Consider the following 13214-nt stretch of genomic DNA (forward strand, 5'->3'; position numbering starts at 1 on the left):
CATGATCAGGACAAGAGACCATGCTTGTCCAGTTTGCCAGCTTGAGTTTTTCAGCCGAGTTACTAGACACCCCTGGGCTCTCTTTACACTTTCCTTTTTGTATTAAAAATGCAAGGAGTGGGTTGGATCTCCTATGCACCCTGTCAAGTGGCAGAGAAGCCAAGGTGGCTCAGCATGGCCTTTCACTCGTGCTCTCTCTTTTAGTCTTATATATAGTGATTACAGCTACTCAGGCCCGCAGAACCGACACCCCTTTGGAATCTTTGCTCTTCGGACAAAGTTCATGTGGATGCAGTGTTCTATCTATCTATTAGAAAAAAGGGTTACCTACCTCTAGTAACTGTTGTTCTTCAAGATGTGTTGTTCATTTCCATTCCAATAGGCATGCACACGTGCTGCACGCATGATTGTCGGACGGTTTTTCCCCTAGTCAGGTCGGCTGCGGAGACCCCTGGAGTGGCACCTTTATGGTGGTGTATATAGGTTCCTGCTGACCCGCCGCCTTGCCGGATACTCCGACAGAGGGGAGGCGGGCGGGATTTGGGATGGACATGAGCAACACATCTCGAAGAACAACAGTTACAAGAGGTAGGTAGCCTTTTTTCTTCTTCAAGCGATTGCTCATGTGCATTCCAATAGGTGACTTCCAAGCAGTTTCCCTGGGGGAGGGGTCGGAATTCACCTGGTTGCCGAGTGCGGCACTGCCCTGCCAAAGGCTGCATTGTCCCTCGCCTATTGGGTGATGGCGTAGTGTGACGTGAAGGTGTGGACGGAAGACCGCATTGCTGCCTTACATATGTCCTGGAGAGGGACCTGTGCCAGGAATGCTGCGGACAACACCTACGCTCTCGAGGCGTGCGCCGTGAGCAGAGGGGCTGGAATGTTAGCCAGGTCACAGCAAGTCCTGATACAGGACGTGATCCATGATGAAATGCGCTGGGATGAGATCAGGAGCCCCCTCATCCTTTCTGCAATTGCAATAAAGAGCTGTGGTGACTTACGAAATGGCTTTGTGCGCTCAATGTAGAATGCTAGGGCACATGTCCCTAATGTCCAGGGAATGGAGCATGCGCTTCCTGTTACTGGCATGGGGCTTAGGGAAGAACACAGGCAAAAAACGTGTCTTGGTTCACATGAAACTGGGAGACTACCTTTGGCAGAAACGCAGGGTGAGGGCGTAACTGCACCTTGTCTTTATAAAAGACTTACGGGGGTCTTGGAAGTCAGCGCTCTGAGCTCGGATACCCTTCTAGCTGAGGTAATGGCCATGAGAAAGGCCACCTTCCAGGAAAGGTAGGACAGAGGGCAGGTTGCCATGGGCTCAAAAGGGGGCCGCATGAGAGCGGACAGGACCAGGTTGAGGTCCCACCGGGGAACGGGCTGTCGTACCTAGGGATAAAGACCATCCAAGCCCTTGAGAAACCGGCCACCATGGGATTACCGAAGACTGACCTACACACTGCCGAAATGGCAGCAAGGTGTACCCTGAGATGATATTGCCAATCCCTGCTGCTTGAGGTATAACAGGTAGTCCAAAACAAGGGGAATTGGAGTTAGCTGTGGTTCAGTTCCCCTCTGCAGAGACCAGATGGAAAACACTTCCACTTTGCCAGGTACGTGGCATGAGTGGAGGGTTTCCTATTTCCCAGCAGGACCTCCCTGACTGGATCCGAACACTGGAGCTCAAGAGGATTCAGCCATGGAGTTTCCATGCCATGAGGTGGAGGGACTCCAGATTGGGGTGTTGCAGATGGCCGTGGTCCTGTGTGATTAGAGTCGGGCACACAGGAAGGGCTACTGGTCTGTCCACTGAGAGGTTCATCAGCATGGTGAATGAGTGCTGGCAGGGCCACGCTGGTGCTATGAGGATCAAGGAAGCCCCGTCCCGGCAAGCCTTGAGGAGGACTCTGTGTATGAGAGGGAAGGGGGGGAACGCATACAGCAGGTGACTTGTCCATGAAGGAGCCTGGGCTGTGGTTCAGGAAGGAGCAGAACTGCTGGTACTTCCTGTTGCTCCGCATCGCAAACAGGTCTATGTAGGGAGAGCCCCAGCTCTGGAAAATCAAGTGCACGTCTGGCCTGAGGGAGCATTCGTGACCATGAAACGAGCTGCTGAGGCGATTGGCTAGTTCGTTTTGCACTCCCAGAAGGTGCGACGCCTCTAGGTGTATCGAGTGGGCGATGCAAAAATCCCACAGCTTGAGGGCTTCCTGGCACAGGGGAGGGGAGCGAGCACCACCCTGTTTGTTTATCTAGAACATCGCTGCAGTGTTGTCTGTCAGCACCAACACACATGCGCCCTGCAGGTGGGCCTGGAACGCTTGGCATGCCAGACGAACCGCCCTCAGCTCCCTTACATTGATATGCAGCAATAGTTCTGGGTGGGACCATAGGCCTTGGGTTCTGGTGTTGCCCAGGTGCACTCCCTAAACGAGCGCCGAGGCGTCCGTGACCACGGATAGCGTCGGTTGGGGTTTGGCAAAGGGTACTCCCGCACAGACCACTTGTGGCTGCAGCCACCAGTGAAGAGACTCGAGACTGCAAGCAGGGAGGGTCACTATCATGTCTAGTGGGTCCCTGCCTGGCCTGTGCACCCGCACCAGCCACGCCTGGAGGGGCCAAAGGCATAACCTGGCGTGTTGGACCACGTATGTGCAGGCTGCCATATGCCCCAATAGCTTCCTGCAATTCCTGGCCTTGGTTGTGGGAAATTGGCGAAGGTTTTCGATAATGTCCGTGAGTGCTTGGAGGCGCAGCTCGGGCAGGAATGGCCTGGCCTGCGTGGAGTCCAAGAGAGCTCCTATGAGCTCTATTTTCTGCGTCAGGGCCAGTGTGGATTTGGGCACATTCAATATGAGGCCCAGCCTGCAGAATGTGGCCTGGGCCAGAGACAGGCTCTGGGGCTTGTGCTTGTGACTCTGCCTTGACAAGCCGGTCGTCCAGGTACGGGAACACTTGCACCGGACGTTTGCGGAGGAAGGCTACCACGGCCGCCATACACTTGGTGAATACCCAGTGGGCCGTCAAGAACCCAAAATGGGAGCACCCTTAACTAGTAGTGCTGGCCACTGACTACAAACCTGAGGAATCATCTGTGGGCAAGGATAATGGATATATGGAAGTATGCATCTTTCAGGTTGATGGCAGTGTACCAGTCCCCTGGATCCAGCGAAGGAATGATGGCGGCCAGAGGGATCATGTGAAACTTCACTTTCCTTATGAATGTGTTGAGATCTCGCAGATCCAGGATAGGCCAGAGCCCCCCTTGGCCTTGGGGATGAGGAAATAGCGGGAGTAGAACTCCTTGCCCCTGAACTCCTGAGGAACCTCCTCTATTGTCCCTAGCATGAGGCGCGATTGCACCTCCTGCAAGAGTTGTTTGTGCAAGAGGAGTTGTTTGAAGGGTCCCTGAAGAGGGATGGGGAAGGTGGGTGGGAGGGAACAGAACTGGATAGAATATCCCACCCCTACCATGCTGATGACCCAGCGATCTGACGTGATCTGGGACCAAGCACAGTAGAAGAGGGAGAGTCGATTCACAAAGTGGGGGTAAGGATCAAAGACTAAAACTGATGCTCTGTCCTTGGGCGCATCTTCAGAAGTTTGACTTTGGGCCAGGGGGAAGTTTGGCTGAACCCTGGCCTTAGAATCATAGACTATAAGGGTTGGAAGGGACCTCAGGAGGTCATCTAGTCCAACCCCCTGCTCAAAGCAGGACCAATCCCCAACTAAATCACCCCAGCCAGGGCTTTGTCAAGCCTGACCTTAAAAACTTCAAAGGAACGAGATTCCACCACCCCCCACTAGGTAATGCATTCCAGTGTTTCACCACCCTCCTAGTGAAGTAGTTTTTCCTAATATCCAACCTAAACCTCCCCCACTGCAACTTGAGACCATTACTCCTCGTTCTGTCATCTGCTACCACTGAGAACAGTCTAGATGGATCCATCCTCTTTGGAACCCCCTTTCAGGTAGTTGAAAGCAGCTATCAAAACCCCCTCATTCTTCTCTTCCGCAGACTAAACAATCCCAGTTCCCTCAGCTTCTCCTCATAAGCCATGTGTTCCAGCCCCCTAATAATTTTTGTTGCCCTCCGCTGGACTCTTTCCAATTTTTCCACATCCTTCTTGTAGTGTGGGGCCCAAAACTGGACACAGTACTCCAGATGAGGCCTCACCAATGCCGAATAGAGGGGAATGATCTTGTCCCTCGATTTGCTGGCAATGCTCTGACTTATACAGCCCAAAATGCCATTAGCCTTCTTTGCAACAAGGGCACACTGTTGACTCATATCCAGCTTCTCGTCCACTGTAACCCCTAGGTCCTTTTCTGCCTTGGCCTGAGGAGGACTGTAACAAGTACCTCCTGTTATTTCTGCCCCGTCTCCTTGACGAGTCTCGTCTAGGAGGCCCAGAGTAGAAGAGGGACGGGGGAGTGAGGCTTGAAAGGCTCTTTGAGGTACAGGGGTGTGGATCACCAAAGACTTCAAAGTCGCCTGTGAGTCCTTAAGGCTGTGGAGGCAAGAGTCCGTATTTTGGGCAAACAGACCTGCACTGTCAAAGAGGAGGCCCTGGATTGTGTTCTGGACCTTCGGTGGTATCCCCAACACCTGGACCCACATGCTGCGCCTCACTGTCATGGCGGTGGCCATGGTCCAAGCCACCAAGTCCACTGCGTCTAACAGGGCCTGGAGGGAGGTTCTGGAGACCACCCTGCCCTCCTCAACGAGTGCGCTAAACTCCTTGTGCGAGTCAGCCGGGAGCAACTCCTGGAACTTTGCCAACGAGCTCCAAGAGTTGACAGCATAGGGGCTGAGTACTACTTGCTGATTAGCCACTTGAAGCTGGAGCCCCCACATCGAGTAGACCTTCTGGACAAAACGGTCCAGCTTCTTAGAATCCAGTGACTTAGATGCGGGACCTGGCTGTCCTTGCCTCTCTTTGTGATTTGCTATATCAACCACCAGAGTCCCCGGTTGGGGGTGGGTGAAAAGGTGTTTGTACCCTTTCTGCAGCACAAAATAGCATCTTTCCACCCCTTTAGCGGTGGGTGGTATAGAGGCCGGAGTCTGCCAGAGCACCTTAGTGGTGTTCTAGATTGTTCTTATTAGGGGCAAAGCCACCTCTGGGGCAAGGATGTCCACCATTGGGTCAGACTTCTCCATGACCTCCTCTGTCTGGAGACAGAGGTTTAGGGCCACCCTCCTAAGGAGGTCCTGGCATCCGTCACTGATAGGGCGGTGGTGGTACCCGCCACCGCCTCATCTGGCGAGGAGGTGGCGGTGGCCTATGGGACAGGGTCTTCCTGCCCTTGGGCTCTCGAGAGGTCGGGTCAGGTACCTTGGAGCCGCCCGTGACTGGAGGTGGCTCCATTGTCACTGATGGCACTGGTCCAGGTGCTGCGCCTGAGCGTGACAGCCCAGAGTTCCTGTCTCATGCGTGGTCCTCAGGAGCCTGGGGGTGTGGCGAGCCAGCAACGTTTCTGGGGAGTGGGGGGGCACGGGGTGCAGATGCCACCGACACTGGCCTGGATCCCTGAGCATGATGGTAGGCCCAAGGGGTCCAAAAAGGCCATTGTACTGGGTTCTGCCACTGGGGCGGCCAGGCGACTGCCAGTGCCGATGACTCCACTGGTCTGCAGTGCTGGGATCGGGAGACGTAGTGGCTGCATCAAGATACAGAAGACTCAGCGACCGACTCGGACAAGTAGTCTGCCCGACTACGAGGGGGGCGGAGCCTGATGGTGCCAGGGAGTGGTACTGGGGAGATGGTAAGTGGTGCGGTCGCATCATAGGCTTGCCACAATGATGAACCAGAGGTGGGGCTGCCATCGGTGCCGTAAAAGCTGCTGGAGCCACGTGCGGCCCCGGGATAGATGCTGCAGCCACTGCCGGTGCATGGGCATGCGGTGCTGGGGATTGCGCGATCATGGCAATGAGGTCCTGTACTACCTCATAAGTGTCCGACGTGGAGGGAAGGTTGAGCTCTTCCTCCAGATCCTCCCAAGTCAGGAAGGACACCAACACCGGACTCGATGGGCCTCCTGTTGGGGCCAGAGTCAACAGTGCCAGGTCTTGAGGCCCAGACCATAGGTGTTGCACCGGAGGACGCACCCCGCTGGAATCCCCTCGCAGCTCCTTGACGGGGGAATGATCTCTGTCCGCCTTCTTTTTCTTATGCGGCACCAGGGACTGTGAGCAATGCTGCCTAGGGGCACTGGCCTTATGAGTTGGGGAGCAGCACCAGTGCTCCTCGGAGGAGTCCCTCCTCGGTGCCAGGAGATCCCGCTCCGAGGCCGGGGCGCTATGCACAAATGATGCTGGTGCAGCTTCTGGTGCCGGCTGTGGGCAAAGGGCTGACTCCATCAGGAGGAGCTTCAACGATAGTCCCGCTCTCTCTCAGTCTTGGGTCTACAGCTCCTGCAAATTGGGCACTTATCTGTCCTCTCCTAAACAACTGAGACAGGCAGTGTGCAGATTGCCTGGGGGCATAGGTTTCGCACACCTCTCACACGTCTTAAACCCCTGCGACCGAGGCATGTCCCGGTGCCTGGGGAAACTAGGGCGGGGGGAAAGCCCCCTAAAGTAAGTCCAATTAACTACAAACTAGTATAAAACTAACTATGTACATCAGAGAAAAGGGAACCACGAGGTAGGCACTTGCGAATGCAAGAGACTGAGCTGCTCCAACGACCGTCACTGGTGGTAAGAAGGAACTAGAGCAGGTGGCGGGTTGGCAGGGACCTATATATACCACCATAAAGGTGTCACTCCAGAGGTCTCCACAGCCGACCCGATGGGTACTGCTCGGGGAAAAACCTTCCAACGATCGTGCAGGTGGCGTGCGCGCACCATTGGAATGCACATAAGCAATCGCTCGAAGAAGAACTAGTGCCTCTGGGAGGGATCGAGAAGAGGGCATGTACACTTTTGTGTGCAGCTAACATGCACATAACTGAACTTCAGTGGACACCTCCCCTGTCATCCTAGACTTCTGTGCGCACATAAGTACACAGGCATGCAAATCAGGGGCTGCACAGGAACACTGAATGTGCATCTGTGCAAATGAGGCAGGTGCAATTCTGAAAATGAAGTCCTTTGTACAAAAAAAAATTGCATTTCACTGAACTTATGCCCACCAGATTTTCAGGCAATAGCAGTTAGCAGAATGTATGTACCATTTCAGATTTATGTTCAGAGCAGCTTTACGAGTCGCAAAGGCCCTCATATGACCCCAGTGACTTGAGAAGACAAGGACTATCCCCCATCCTCTTGAAGCCTTTGGCCAGCTGGCTGCCTGAAGCAAAGTTGCTGCCCGTCTGCTGAGCTACCTCTGAAATCTGCGAGCAGAGGTACTAGGACAAAAGGAGGAAGACAGCTTAGCTGCCTCGCAGCTGCAGGCAAAATAGCACAGCACAGTCCCTGGCACAGGAATCTGAGCTTTGAGTTCTGCCGCAGAAGAGCCCGAGGGGCTCCTGAAAAACCAAGGTGCCTGCAAGGAAAGAGATAACGGTCCCGAGGTGGAGGGTAGACACGGATGGAGAAGAAACGAAACAGACACAGTCACAGTCCATTAACATCTTGTGTCAATGAGTGTAACAAATGTGGTACACGCACAACGCAACTGAATTTTAGTGGCAGGGAAACCGTGTTAATGGAACATTTAAAAATGCATTAATTCAGTCAGAAAAATGCTCTTTGCATTGGAAAGCACTCTACAATCAGCATCTTGTACCAAGTTCAGCGTCCTGCCAATCCTCCCTGCTGCACAACTGATAATTGTGTGCGTTGCGATTCCTTATTTGCAGCTTCTCTTGCACACAGGAAGGTTAAATCATATTCAGAAGGGCCTGACAGGTATAAAGCATCTCAATTTCTCTATTTGCATATCGTTCTTGTTTGGACCCTGGGAGCAATGCTTGATTGGCTCACCATGCGGCAGCGTGCACTTAGTGACATGCGTGTCAGCTAAGGTGCCATCAAAGCACATGCTAAATGCCAACTTCCAGCAAAAGGGAGCCTACGCAGTCAGAATTTCTGGGCACAGTTCAGCTCTGCTCTAGAAGTGACAGTCATTTTCATATCAATGAGTCCAATTCAGAAACTATTCCTTCGTCAATAGCTCATGCAGCGTACATGCCCATTGATATTCATTTATTACAAGTGCTGATCACTATTTATAAAAGAGCTCAAAGCGAAAACTCGGCATTTTCTATTGCACAAGTACAGGTAGAGGAATTGGATGGATTCGCAAAGTGTTCTTTCTTTTTCATTTTAAAATAAATTACCCGATTGTTCACTTGTTATACTGAACATGCAAATAATTCAATCTACAGTAAACGAAAAGCCATGCAGTAAATCTACGGGCAGCACACGTTAGTAGCATGTATTTTAAGGTGCACATTGCCAGTCACGGAGGGGGGAGACAAAACGCATGCTATGCACTACTGCACTTTCATGTTTGTATACAAGGACATACATGCAAGCCACACACAACATCAATACCTTCAACTTTGACAAGTGTCCCAGTTCCTTAGCAGCACTGAAAATCAACTGCGTACCCTATGATTGCAAGAAGTTAAAGTCGAAGAAAGGAGAGAAAGATTAGAAATCAATTTTTGAGCAAGTAAAGGAAAAAGGTGCAAATCAAGTTGGTCCATTGATCTTGATATAACAAACCCAGTGCCAATCATGCTAGTTTATTTTCCTCCATTTCCAAGGAATACATTTGTTAGCTAGGGTAAAGAGCAGCCTTCCTGTGGACAGCCACATACAGGGCTCCCGCAGACTGTGGTACACTGCTAGCTCTCACTTGCAGAAACCACCTGTGTAAACCAATTACACATCTAGATGGATTACCCACAAATAGATTGTGAAGACATTGCATTACCCTAGACTTGAAGCTCTCCTACAAAATTATAACCAGACCTTAGGATCTGGGAGTGAAAAGCTTTTATGGAGTTAATGATAAACTAAGCGCAGATCACATTATTAGTTAAAACTTTTGTGTAGACATGCAGCACAGTGCAACTGAAGAGTGGGGTTAAGCACGTTAGCCCCACAATTTGATTTGCTTGTTTTTCAGTGTATTATCTCAGGCAGAAGACAGGCAGGCTCAGTCTATTGGAATACTATAACAATTCCTTATTCACAAACATGAACAGATCAATACCTAGACATCCCGTTCCCACACCATGGTTTACTTGTGTCCTCTGAACAATGACGCAACAAGGAAGGAAGCTGGAGCCCTGGAGATGGGAAATGTGACTTGGAGCCAGATACACTGCAGCACAATGAATGCTGATCCTTGGGCAGAGACAGAGGGGAGGATGCCATTCCTTTCCCTCTGCCATAGCATCTTTCCACCCTTCTCCAATGCACCTGTCACCTGGGTACGGGAGTACTAAACAAAATTAGTAAGGCTGCAAGCAACCAGACAGTGATCGCCATCCCTTACTCCTAAGATCCTTTACGGGGTGTGCTTGAAATGATTTTCTTCCTCCCCCTGTGTTTTCTCCCCATCTCTTTTCCTACCTCTGATCCAAAGGGACTGTTCAGCGGAGAGCCTGAGGAATCCAACCTGCCCTCACACTGGTCATGAATTCCCTTAGCTCACCTTAGCTCTCCGTTGCACACTCTTCCAGGCTACTCTGGCAGGTGCTGTGGGGAGGAGGCTGTAAATGTCCAGACTTCTCCAGTTGAGTTTTCCCCTTTCTTCTCAGTGAGGGCTGAAATGTTCTGGGAGGATTGTCCCCTGGAATGGGGAACTGGACCCTTGTCCCTCTGGGCCAGTAAATGATAATTAGGGCACCACTGTTTAATTTTGTTTCAGTTACTTTTCCTAATGAACACCATACACCACTTCAAAAGGAATTCCAGTGAAGCTAGCCCTGCCCTTGGGATTGTTGGTGTACTCGGTAATTTCCACAAGGCCCATCTGTTTCCAAATATCTCTAATGAGCCCCTCACACTGTACATTATTTTCCTTTGCCACCTCCCCTCCCTACCCCTTTACCCACTACTCTTCCTTACTTCAGTAAGCCCTTCTCTCTCTCACATACTTCCACAGCAAGAGCCACCAAAACAAACAATCCTAGTGCTAAAAGTCTGGAAGAGTTTGGCTGGTGTAGTTGAGCAAAAAGAAGGCCAAGAGGGAATCTGATTGCACTGTATCAATATATCCCAGGGGGGTAAACACTAAGGAAAGCAAAGAGCTATTGAAGCTGAAAGACAGTGTTGGCACAAGAATAAATGGGGATAAACTGTCCAGGGACAAATTCAGGCTGTAAATTAGGATGATGCTTCTAACCATCAGAGGAGTGAGGCTCTGGAGCAGCCTCCCAAAAGGGGTCAGTGGGGCAAACAACTTAATTAGTTTTAAGAGAAAGCTGGACAATTTTATGTGTGTGATTGTGTGACGGGGTTGCTTGTGCTGCCAGAAGCTGGAAATGGGTGACGGGATGGATCACTTGATGATTCCCTGTTCTGTTCATTCCCTCTGGGGCACCTGGCAGTGGCCACTCTTGGAAAACAGTATACTGGGCTAGATGGACCTTTGGTCTGACCCAGTATGGCCATTCTTATGATGGTAGGGGACAGGGCTTGGCAGCCCTGGGGGGCCCTTCTGGTTTATGTCTTATGTTCTGAAGCTCATGCTTCAGGACTCCAGCTGGTCTCCTGCAGGGGTCAGGAAGGGATCCCTGTCCCCCAGGTACTCTGGCGGTATGTACTTTGTTTTCTCTCTGAAGCATCAGGGATGGCCACAGCTGGAGATGGGACATTGGACGGGGAGTGTCAGGGCTCTGAGGTGGCACTGAGCAGTCTCTCTCTCAGATGCTTGGCTGGCTGGTTCTTGCTCACGTGCTCAGGGTCTGACTGATCACCATATATGGGGTCAGGAAGGAATTTTCCCTCAGGTCAGACTGGCAGTGATCTGTGGGGTTTTTTAGCCTTCTTCTGCCACGTGGGGGTGCGGGTCACTAGCTGGAATTATCTGGGTACATCGCACTTCAATGTTTCTCTGCCATTGTGGGGTCTTGGACATTGGTGCATCTCAATCTCTCCCATTCTCTGCCTGTGGCACATAATTGAGTGTCTGTATGTCAAGAATTATAACATTCAAAAACCCCAGTCGGTGAACACTTCAATCTCCCTGGACACTCAACAACAGACTTAAAAGTGGCAATTCTTCAACAAAAAAAATTCAAAAACAGACTCCAATGAGAAACTGAAGAACTGGAATTAATTTGCAAACTGGACACCATCAAATTAAGCATGAATAAAGACTGGGAGTGGATGGGTCACTACAAAAACTATTTTCCCCCTGCTGTTACTCACACCTTCTTGTCTACTGTTTGAAATGGGCCACCCTGTTTACATTGGCCTCATTACCACTACAAAAGTGATTTTTCCTCCCTTGGTATGCTACTGTTGAGAATAGCCCATTTCCACTTTAATTGAATTGTCTCGTTAGCACTGACCCCCCACTTGGCAACTTCCATCTGTGTGTGTGTGTGTGTGTGTATGTGGGGGATGTGTATATATACACACACACACCCCTACTGTTTTAGTCCACTCCATGCATCTGATGAAGTGGGTTATAGCCAACGAAAACTTATGCCCAAATAAATGTGTTAGTCTCTAAGATGCCACAAGGTCTCTTCATTGTTTTTGCTGATACAGACTAACACAGCTACCACTCTGAAACCTGTCTGGGTGCAGCTAGTTGGGGGTCAGTGGCATAGAGGTCTGGATGTGTGGGCTCAGGGTGGTGCAGAGGTGTGGCACTTGCCAGGGTGAGGGTTTGAGTGCAGTGAGCTCAGTTGGGGGTGGTCTGGGTACAGGGGTGGGAGTCCCAAGGCAGGGGGGTTCCAGATGCAGGGATTGAGGTTCACTGGGCTAGGGTTCAGATATGGAGGACTAGAGGGGTTCTGGGTGTACGGGGTGAGGCTTGGCGGGGGTGTCTGGGTATGGGAGGTCCAGATGCACGGGGGTTGGGTGGATGGGGGTGCAGCTCCCCATACAGTGACCACTCCCCCCACAGCTGAAGAACGATGGGGGCAGGAAGCAGGGAGGATGCTGACCTTCCTGCAGCTTGGGGAGGTTTCTCGGGGTGAGTCTTACACAGCCCCAGCCACTCCTTGCAGGGGAAGAGGAAATCCCATTCTCCCCTGCCTCCAGCCCTGCTGTCTGCTCTGGGTGCCTGAAATGATGTATCTGCGCAGCTAGAGAGTGGTGCGTAACCACTCTTGCAGATTCTCTTTGTTTCCCTGTCAAAGTCATTTTTCTGTGGGGAAGCAAAGAAATCTGTGGGGGACGTTAATTCTATGCACCCGCAGTGGTGCAGAATTACCCCAGGAGTAACAAAGGTATATCCTAGTAGCTTTTACAAGGTGCTGTTAACTAATCGCACTACTGCACTACCTGACTGATGCGTGTGACTGCACTTAGGGTTTTGATCTGTATTGATGGCCAAATGGTAAATGCTGTGTGATTTCTGGAGTTCATTTTTACTTACAAGAGGTTCTTAAGGTTCAGCACCTGCTGAGCTAAGCAGAAGAGCACACACTATTTTCTAAATCAAGTTACAAGACATTTTAAATGAGCAGCCCCAAAATGCTATTTAAATATTAATATATCACAGTTCAGTTCTGTCATTCCTCTTTGGAATTTTTCAATACGAGTTTGAACAACAACATTAGCCACCCAAGGCACGTAGCATTCCTGCAGCAGTCTCCTAAGTAGGCCAGGTCTGAAACACTGAGCAATACCCAAAAAGAAAAGGAGTACTTGTGGCACCTTAGAGACTAACCAATTTATTTGAGCATGAGCTTTCGTGAAATACAGCTCACTTCATCGGATGCATACCGTGGAAACTGCAGCAGACTTTATATACACACAGAGCAATACCCAGTGATTCAGAATGCTTCATGGAACAAAGCTGCTCAGATAACTACTCTCCAATTTTTCTTTCCCACTAGGCACTATCCCTGTCAGTCAATGCCAATCTCTGTCAGCATATGTTTGCAAACAGAAGTTATTCTGTTATTACAGTGAGTTTGTCATCAAAGTTGGGATTGCCTAAATGAAATAACATGGACAGCTCCTGTCTTTGCCTGATGACACTCTTGTAAACAAGATACTACGGCTCCTCAAAAGGCTGTTTATCCATGCAAGAAAACATCCCACCACCATTCTGGAGTTCCAGAAACTTAAC

The 13214-nt window shown here is 50.7% G+C and overlaps 1 protein-coding gene across 9 annotated transcripts in view; it reads right to left on the reverse strand.

Moving 5' to 3' along the window:
- The window catches only part of UNC13B (unc-13 homolog B), a 381168-nt gene that overhangs the window by 17809 nt on the left and 350145 nt on the right, over positions 1 to 13214 (reverse strand). For 8 of the 9 annotated variants that reach the window (XM_073343305.1, XM_073343304.1, XM_073343298.1 and 5 more), the window contains one exon: positions 8504 to 8560. The exons of the other annotated variant lie outside the window; for it this stretch is intronic. In XM_073343305.1, coding sequence (XP_073199406.1) covers positions 8504 to 8560 — 57 coding nt within the window. The remainder of the gene's footprint in view (positions 1 to 8503; positions 8561 to 13214) is intronic. 9 annotated transcript variants of the gene reach the window in all.

Source organism: Lepidochelys kempii, chromosome 5 (genome assembly GCF_965140265.1).
Source record: "Lepidochelys kempii isolate rLepKem1 chromosome 5, rLepKem1.hap2, whole genome shotgun sequence".
NCBI classification, from domain to species: domain Eukaryota; kingdom Metazoa; phylum Chordata; order Testudines; family Cheloniidae; genus Lepidochelys; species Lepidochelys kempii.